Consider the following 9,803-nt stretch of genomic DNA (forward strand, 5'->3'; position numbering starts at 1 on the left):
CGGGGCTTCTAGAACTAAATCATGGCGTGATATATACGCGTAGCTATTCAACGTGGAGATAACGTTAACGGGCTCTGTAGCTGAATTTGTTTCTAGTAACTTATGCTACTCCTAAAAATCTAATGAAATGGATTGGCCTGTCAGACCATCCGCGGATGCTCAATGTTTCATTATATCATGCATGCTGCTTGGACATTGTTGAGGGTGAAGAGGCGGAGACTGACGATTTAACATGCGCTTCTGTTGCCTACTCGGACAAACCAAGAGTTGTTAAGATAAATATCACTCACTTGCATGATCACCAGCTTCATCATTTCATGTTAAACCTACCATGGGCAAACTCATTTTGTGTCTTATTATAACAAGTTGACAGAAGTGACATATTTTCACCAACCCTCCTACTTCCCGAGAATATGCCGTGTGTGGCGTTAATTTACAAACCAGAAACATGACACAGCTAACGCAGTCAACTGTAGTGGAAGCTGTCAAAACCGACATATGTCCAATCCGGCAAGTTGTCAAAACCGGCACAAAATCTCAGTCCCATAGGTGGATTGTACATTTACCATCAGCTCTACAATTCGGCACATTGTCCTAACCGGATAATTTCTTCAGTCCCAATGAGTGCCGGTTTAGACAGCTTCCACTGTATATCAGTACAATCAATGTGTGTGGTCGCGGAGAGATCGTTTTTGTTTTTCTCTCTTTCATAGCAGACAATCAGCAACATGGAGGGTCCTCTGACGGAGATGGAACAGACCTTGATGAGCGTTTGCGACTCTCTTGGCCACCAGCTGGTCAACGCCATCACGACGTTTGCGATAAGGACACCATCCCCACTTATCAGTAGATACACTTGCCCTCTGTTTCATCGCTTGCATTGTCACCAGCTTCATCCTTTCCTAATAAAACTACAATGGTCACAATGGTTTTGTGTTGTTTTGCAATATGGAATAAGCAAATTGAGAGAGGTAAGGATATCGATTTTTCCTCAATCCAGGGGAACCGGTTTCGATAACTAAATTTATCCTCATTATGTTTCAACGTCCATTATCGATTTAACAGTGACATGTACCTGTATGTTGTTTTCTATTACACACGATATCCGGAAATATGATCACGAAGCTTTTCTCAATTCAGTCTGACTATCAAGTATTTGATATCGTGAGCATCAATATTTCGACAAATGTAATCAACCAAGTCACAGAGTCTGACACCAAGGCAAACATTACGTGGTGATGGCGTACATGTATATTTATTGTTACCGCTAATTTCAATGAGTACTGTATGTCAGTCTGTGGGTGTCTGAGTGAGTATAGTTTTACGACGTTTTAATAATGTTCTAGTAACATATTATTACGTTTATAGCAAAGATATGCGAAAAACACAACTGACGTAAGCGTCACTTGACACTGTGTTGCTTCTGTTTCTGGAGTGACTGAGTGAGTGTGCACACTGTACGTCGTTGACGTATATATTAATCTGGCTCATGTTTCTGTTTCACTAATAAAATCAACTTTAAAGCAATTTTACAGCAAGTGCATTTAATAACATATAATACATAACGGTAAAAGGTATATATCTCATTCACCATTCTGATTATGGGTAAACTGCGTCTCAAAACTTACGATCAGGTAAATGATTGAGTGAGTTTAGTTTTACGTCGTAGTCAGCAGTATTCCAGCTATATGGCGGCGGTCTGTAAATAATCGAGTCTGGAACAGACAATCCAGTGATCAACAACATGAGCATCGATCTGCGCAATTGGGAACCGCTGACATGTGTCAACCAAGTCAGCGAGGCTGACCACTGGATCCCGTTAGTCGCCTCTTACGACAAGCATAGTCGCCTTTTCAGGCAAATGAAATACGTCAAACACTGCAAATCTGTTCCATTAGAAAAAATAATAATCCTTTCTCGAACGTCTTCCCATGTTCGGCAATAATTATGGATACATCCTGACAATCACTTTTTACAGAGATGGTTTTCCGCCTGTATAATTCCTTTCCGTTTCGGTTGTAATGCAGGATGTTTCAGTTGCCCACGATGTCAGAACTAGAGGTCAGTTTCACTTCCCTGGACATGGCGTTCTACAGCCAAATTAGGATTGTCAAATGAAGTTACCAGAACTTCACGTCTCCATGTCTGAAACAAAAAATATATTAAGCATAATAATAATAATATCGTAAAACGCAGCTTTGAAAAATATTCAGGTTTCAAACGGCTTCGCTTTCACGACTCGAAATGAAGATTACTACACGGGAAACTATGTAGCCTGTCCGCGAAATTTAGGATGTTACAGTGTGAGATACCTGTATGAGGCAAACGGCAAGGTGCTTCTTGTTCTAAATCACGACATGATGTATATTCGTAACGATTCAAAGTGTCTGACTCTCCGAGGGTGGCCAATATTGTATTATAGATATACTGCTGGTGTCAGTGATGGGATAAGGTAGGGAATGAATGTTCCGGAGGATGGGTGTGCCTCCCTGGGCCGGAATTCATACTCGTGACAAACAATAGGAATATAGAGGTAATATAAAACAAAGCTTTGAAAGGTTTTACGGTTTTACGGGATTTCGGCTTGAGAGCTCGAAATGAAGTTGACCACACTCCAGAACTTATGTACACAAGGTTCTGGTTAGGGCTGATCCGTATGAGAGGGAATGTAGGTGGCGTTAATACGCGCAATGTCAGCTGAGTGACTTGGTTGTTTGCTTGCCAAAGAAACCTGGTGGAGTTGCTCACAATATTAATCACTGGATTGTATGGCTCAGACGTATTCCATTGTCCCAGATGCGTGATTGATGTTCCTGATGTTTCTGAATTGTCTGATTAGTTACGGCTAGATTGTGGTCATATAGCACGAATACAGCGTTAACTTTATTCATTGACCAGCAAGAGAAACGCAACTTTCGAAAAAAGTGAAATTTCATAAAGGTAAGCGTTGTTTATGTTTATGTTTTCTATTTAAAAACTTGACAAAAAGCCAGAATTGCGTCTCATTTGCTGTTCAGTATATATGGAAGGCACAAGTGTTTTCAAGGGGACAGTTACAAAGCAGTCGTATGTAATGTCAGCAAAGAAACGAAACAAACAAAAATACGCCTAAAAAGACGTCCTTTTGTACAAGATTTAATTTACCATATCTTCTCGCTTGAATGTAATTCCTGTTATATATACTTACATATCTGTTTCTTTTAGTACTAGTCAGCGCACAGGCAGACAATGGATAGAACAGCGCCGAGTAGGAATAGAACCAGTCCGCCTGCAAACTTTCTCACTGTAACAGGATTATCATAAATCAGAGACCCCTTAAATCCCATCGTGTCAATAAAGTCAACACCGTCATACACGAGTTCTCTCCCCTTGGTCGCATCACACCCCTTGTTTGTCCATTTCTCCTTGATCCTCAGCAGCACATCCTCTTCTTTCAGTTCAAGGAGTTTGTTGTCAAGGATGTTACATATATCACTGTTTAAATTACATGCGAAAGCATATCCTTTATCGTTGAGGGGCTGTCCGAGAGTGATAAGATCACAGGGCTGACTTCCTGAAGTGTATTCAGCCGCAATTCCTTCCATAAGAAGGGCGTAGTCGCCACGTGATTTTCGGACTTTTGCGATACCGGAAGCAGTTGTTTGAAACAGGTTCGCATCGTCCTTGTTGATCTGCTCCCAGAGTCTCTTGGCTAGCGGTTCCTGGGACGTTTGAAGGTATGATGCGATGTGACCGTTCTTGACGCAGCCGAATGAGACATCTTGCTGCTGGACGAGCTCCTCGAAGGACGTGAAGGGCACGCTGTAGATGCTGGATTCGTGAGAGAGGAAGAGGGCGGTGAGGCTGGAGGTGAAGGACACGAGCACGAGGATGGAGAAGAGCCACCACACTGAGGTCAAGATACGGCCGGACGATGATCTGGGCAGGCAACGGCTTCCTGGAACGGGAAAAATGCATTCATTCGGAGTTACGTCTTCTTTAACAGGTTAACCCCTGAAATTGTTTTCACATATTGAGCTTTTTGCAACTGGAGAATATTCAAAGAGAGAAACGGAAGGGCTGGTGGATTGGCATAGAACATTTCTTTGTGTGTCAGGGTTAGGTTCAGAGTGAATTTCTCAGAAATACTGACAAATGAAAGAAGAAAAATATGGAGGAATGATAAGAATGGATAAGGCTATATTATGTGAAAGAATCATAGAGAATGAAATCGACGCATTTCCATGTTACTCTTAATAACATGAGAATTCTGCATATACCAAAGCGGTATTTAAGCAAAACATCACAAATTACTTTCCCTTCTTTTAGGACGTGTAGAAATGATAGTACCGATATTTCGCACCTGTCACTATATTCAAGACATACACGAATCTTAAGAAAATTATGTATGGAACATTATTGTATACTGCACAAATATATTTAGGGATATATGTAAATTTTGAAATTACGAATAATGACCTATCTACTCATTGACACATAGATAAAATATCAATCATACAAATATCAATATCCCTAATGTATTTTGCCCAGTATATATCGACTCAATATTTCGTGTAACATAATCTCATATTCTTCTCTTTTACCGAGTAGTTGAACTTGCGAAACCTAAAGACGCAGATTACAGCACATTCTGGACCAGATAAACAGTGACTGATATTATGAGCAAACAAAATGATGCGTCAATCCCGTAATCACCAAGATCCAACTGAGTTCACCTCTAACACCACCAAGGGACACATCACAATGCAGAGTGACCAGAGACAGGCGGTAGGAACAAAGAAAATGCTCGTTTTAACAGTGACGATTGGGGAATAGGCCCCGTACAAGTCTCGGAGTGCTACATTCGGTACCAGACTTCCGGTGACAAGCGTATACCCTCAAAACAGTCCTGGGCCACGTTTCACCAGGCTCCTGACACGTTTCTAGGAGCATTCAAGCCTCTTATTTTACAGAATATGAGGTACGGATTCTAAGAGGAAAGCCATCAGATCTTACGCTTACGAGACCTTTCGGTGCCGTTGTGAAACGGGGTCCAGGTTTCAATTTGCGCGACCGCCATAAATTTGTTATTGCTGCAGCGATTATCTGTTCCTTAGCGTCACCTAAGAACCACGAGACAATTCGAAACGTTACTTGTCACCGGAAGTACTACACAACATTAGTTCTTTTGAAGTACCGTGACCTAGATGCGGGTCCTATAGATTCTACTCACTCTGCCACATTAGCGTACTCAGCGTGTGGAAGAGGGCACTGGACAGTGACCTCTCCCCCAGAGGCTCCTCATCCTCAGTGCCGAGTATAAAGGACCACTTCTCGTATGGGCTGTACCGGACGATGACGGTGAAGAGGGCGGTGATGACGGCAAGGATGACAGCAAGGATGACCCACATCCAGAGAGAGAAGGGTTGGAGAAGGAGGAAGAACGAGTGTGTTACTAACCAATCAGAAGGCTTGGTGTACAATATCCGGATCCCTGAGGACAGGTATGGCTGGGTGTAGCGGATGACCCTTGACCGAGAGGGCAAGATGACCAGTGGGGCGGCAGCGATGTCAGCATCCTGCAGGGCAACTGACCAGCTTTATCACCTACTGACATGTATCTATTGTAGTGACCATTGTCTTAATTGTTTTAAGCCCGTGAAGACGCGGGTTGGAATTGTTCTTCAGTGACCCATGATTGTCGTGAGAGGCGACTAAAGGGATCGAGTGGTCAGGCTTGCTGACTTGTTTGACACAATCATGCCCACTTATCCCACTTGCATAGATCGATGTTCATGCTGTCGATCACTGGATTTTCTGGTCCACGCTCGGTTATGTACTCATCCCCGCAATATAGATTGAATATTGATGGGTACGGCGTCAAACTACAAGCAACTTATTACTTATGATTCTATATTATATTGATCTATGAATCTACATGAAAGTGTTCATGGTATGTAGGTAAAAGTGGGCTAAAACACAGTACGGATCAGGGAGATTCTCAAAGTGATGACGTACATGGTTGATGACCTCCCCGATCATCCCCGTCCACGTCCCATCCTGCCGCTGTCTCCCCCATGTGTTGTCTTTCACCAGGTCGAGGTTGTAGGTGAAGTTGCAGCGCCGGGCGAGCTCGTCCAGGATGTCCACAATGATACCTTCAAAACCCACCCCGACTCTATTGTTGGGCATCACAAAGGGCCAATGCTGAAAGGACCGTTGTGGTGAATTGTGTATGTTTAAATGAAACAGTGACTGATTAAACAATGCACCAATATAAAAGGAGAGTGAGTGTTTTGTGCCGCCTGACCAATGTTCAAGCAATATCAGGACGGGGAACACCATAACAGGGATTCACAAAAGGGCAGAATGGGAGAGAAACATTTGGGCATGGGAGAGAGAGAGAGACACAGAGAGAGCGAAAGAACGAGAGAGGGAGAGAGGGAGTGAGAGAGAACGAGAGAGATGGAGCGCGCGAGAGAGAAGAGATAGAGGGATCGAGAGAGAGGGGACTCGAGAGAGAGAGAGCGTGAGAAAGAGGGCACGAGAGAGAGAGAGCGAGGGAGAGAGAAAGAGAGAGGTTGCGAGAGAGAGGGGCAACAGAAAGAGCGAGAGGAGCGAGAGAGAGGGATGAGAGAGGGAGCGAGAGAGAGCGAGAGCGAGAGAGAGCGAGAGAGCGAGAGTAAGAGAGAGACTGAGAGGGAGAGAACTCGAGTGAGAGAGCGAGAGAGAGAAAGCGAGAAAGAGAGAGCGAGAGAGAGAGCGAAAGCGCGAGAGAGAGTGAGAGAATGGGGAGACAGAGGAGCGAGAAGAGAGGGAAGGGAGAGGAGACAAAGTGACAGGAGAAAGCGAGAGCAGGAGAGGCAGAAGAGAGGGAGGTAGGGAATCAAAAGGCACTAAAGAGAAGGGAAGAGTGGGGCGGGGGGGGGGGGGGGGGGGTGAATTATAGCTCGAACATTCAACCAAAGGTTTCATATTGTCCATTTTGTGAAGAATTCCTTAAGCCGGAGTTACCTCGATTGTTGTCACCATGATGTTACCAGGTATTGCAGGAGAGACCTTGAGAACATAAGAAACATATATATCATGGAACAGAATAGTTGTCATAGCCTCTGTACAATGATACAGCGACAACATGGGTAATTGAAAATGAATAAGTGAGTATGGTATACGCAATAAGCGGGAAATCGAAAATTTGAACACTAAATCGGCAATAAATGTGGCAAACATCTCTCCCCCCTCTCTTTCTCTCTCTCTCTCTCACACACACACATACGCGCGCGCGCGCATACATACACGGACACACGCACACTCTGCTTTTAGCTCAAAGACATTCATTTGTACAATATCGTGACGTTGCGTGTAAAAATCAGCATCATACCATCGGTTCGTGTAAGTGTGAGCGTACCTTCCTAGAAGTGTCACCTTTTCATAGTCAAGCCAACTATTCATCTATAACATACATATAATACAACACGCGACCAATTGTATAGTAGTAGTGTTCTGATCTACCTGATGGAGATTGACAGCAAGGACCAGAACAAGCAGTAGTGGCGCCATGATGAGTGACCGTACCAAGCTCCGTACCAAGATGTCAGGAACTGGGTCTGAGGGACACGATGGTCGACACAGTATCTGTGTCACCGGAGACAACACATGACCGATATCGTCGCGTGATTGATAAGAAACAAAGATGGTCTCGTGAATGTGTGGCAGTAGTGTGTCACAAGACATAGTCACTATACCTATACCCCTACGTCCTCTCGTCCCTCCATCCACACGATCTCCTCTAACGACAGATCAGTTACAAGATATCTCTTCAGCAAGTGTCTGTGTATGGACAGACTAGTGGATGTTGCTTAACACCTCTCCACAGAAATCAAGACATACGACATATAAACGCAGCCTCAGTCATTCCGGTCTGGACCCGACAATCCAGTGACTGATATGATACGAACGACAAACATATCGCCGTGGTAAGCAGGGGTGCACATACCCTTTTGTCCTAAAACGTTTGTGTAACGATCTTGAAACTGAAACTACGAGACTATGCGACCCCAGCCCCTAACTTTTTCTTAAGGGAAACCTGAAGTACCTACGACATTGAAACTGACTATCAAATGCAGTACGTCGTCTCCCGAAACTATCATGTACTACAGACCATCATATTAAACGTTCACCCATTCTTGTCTGTCATGGTTAATGCAAGAAAACGTGAGTAGATTTGCAAATGTGTCCGAAAATACCATAGAATGTCATTCAATGGTAATATAACCGATCTCCCATTCTGGGACATGTTTTTCGTGTCAAAGAATTTCCATCGTTCGGGAAAGAACTCAGAATTTTAGATTCATTTCAAGGAATGAAAACATATATCAGTACCCACATTAGTCATGGTTCTGCGTGCTTGTTTACTGTTAACGCCGCATGCATCCATCAAAACAGCAGATTGTAATAACTGATTCCAGAACAAACATGGGAAATAGTAATAACAGATAAAACGAAATTGATATGAAATGATAACAACAATGTCAGTCACCATTGTTGTCACCTCTGTTCTCCATTAGGAATATTTCGCAAATTAAAATTTCGATTGTTTGAATCGCACCGCTCTGAAACAAGATATATATTTACAAGGTCAGTCAATGGCGACCCTTATTAAATGAGGCGACATGTTATTATTAAAACAGCTGTGTCAGTATATGTGCTCCATGTATCATATTGCCTGGTTCTCCGCACACTCCACGTTTAATTCCCGGAAGTAGTGACCTTTTTATAACCGTCACGGAATCTGCAGATTTCATTCAGGGCCCGTAGATTTTATTGCCTAAAAATTAGAGTATTGCAAGCACTGCTTGCGGGGAATGGGTAGTATAATTGTTAAAGCGTCTGCTCGTCACTCTGATGATTGGGACTCAGTTTCGTTGTGGACACATTTCAAAATCGCTGTTTCTGTCCCAAAAGATAATTCTACTCTAGAATTTCCATCCGCTCACCTTAAAATTACGGTGGATGTCTATAACACTGCAGTCAGTAGTAACCACGCTACTAGTATATGGTGGCGGCGTTAAACAAGTCTGGAGCAGATAATCCGATCTACGATCTACGATCTACGGTACTGGGATACGATGACATATGTCAACCAGGTCAGCGAGCCTGACCACTGTCCGCCTCTTCAGCGTGGGTTACTGAGGATGAACTCTAACATGGAAATTAAGGAGACATGCGGCACAGCTTAACCTGTTTCATATTTATATCTATGTGTAGAAATTTAAATTTATTATTTTCTGTAGTGACAGAATAACTCACGGCTGTCTGCCGAAGGGCTTGATTTCAATTTTACATCTATTTTCTTTCATGTCGACCAGGGGCGATAGGGTGGCCTAGTGGTAAAAGCGTTCGCTCGTCACGCCGAAACTAGGGTTCGTTTCCCCACATGGGTACAATGTGTAAAGCCCACTTTCTGGTGTCCCCCGCCGTGATACTGCTTCAAGGAACGACCTTGACTCAGATGTTCGATCAACGATACAACATTTAAGATCTCAGGAAAACTTTCAAATCGATCCTATTTCGCATATTTCGTCTTAACACAAGCTCTGGTATGATTTCTCATGATGTTCATTACAGAATTGTATGCTCCAGACTGGATTGGTTGCTCGGTGTTAAACAAAGACATGCTCATGATATGATCAAAATTGAACAATCGTCTTCCGGATGTGGAAAGCGTTTTGTGGTTGCTTTTTGCGAAGGACAATGCAAATCGTTACTGAGTGTATGTTCTAACGGGATATATAGGTTCTTTAAGAATGAAAAGTCAGAACTGA

The 9,803-nt window shown here is 43.3% G+C and overlaps 1 protein-coding gene across 1 annotated transcript; it reads right to left on the minus strand.

Moving 5' to 3' along the window:
* Nucleotides 1-1,523: 1,523 nt before the first annotated feature.
* On the minus strand, nucleotides 1,524-7,662 carry LOC137282287 (glutamate receptor-like). The gene is made up of 6 exons (XM_067814023.1): nucleotides 7,492-7,662; nucleotides 6,994-7,038; nucleotides 5,998-6,186; nucleotides 5,213-5,558; nucleotides 3,188-3,937; nucleotides 1,524-2,145 (listed from the first exon to the last, which is right to left on the minus strand). Exons 1-5 carry the CDS (start codon nucleotides 7,537-7,539, stop codon nucleotides 3,207-3,209), a joined length of 1,359 nt encoding a protein of 452 aa, XP_067670124.1. The 5' UTR covers nucleotides 7,540-7,662; the 3' UTR covers nucleotides 1,524-2,145; nucleotides 3,188-3,206.
* Nucleotides 7,663-9,803: the final 2,141 nt, after the last annotated feature.

The sequence above is a fragment of the Haliotis asinina genome, chromosome 4 (genome assembly GCF_037392515.1).
Source record: "Haliotis asinina isolate JCU_RB_2024 chromosome 4, JCU_Hal_asi_v2, whole genome shotgun sequence".
NCBI classification, from domain to species: Eukaryota; Metazoa; Mollusca; class Gastropoda; order Lepetellida; family Haliotidae; genus Haliotis; species Haliotis asinina.

Coding starts and splice junctions, on each gene's coding strand:
- LOC137282287 (XM_067814023.1), bottom strand. CDS start 7,539: ATGGCGCCACTACTGCTTGTTCTGGTCCTTGCTGTCAATCTCCATCAG. Junction 6,187..6,993: donor TCATGGTGACAACAATCGAG/GTAACTCCGGCT, acceptor CGGTCCTTTCAG/CATTGGCCCTTTGTGATGCC. Junction 5,559..5,997: donor TCGGGGAGGTCATCAACCAT/GTACGTCATCAC, acceptor GTTGCCCTGCAG/GATGCTGACATCGCTGCCGC.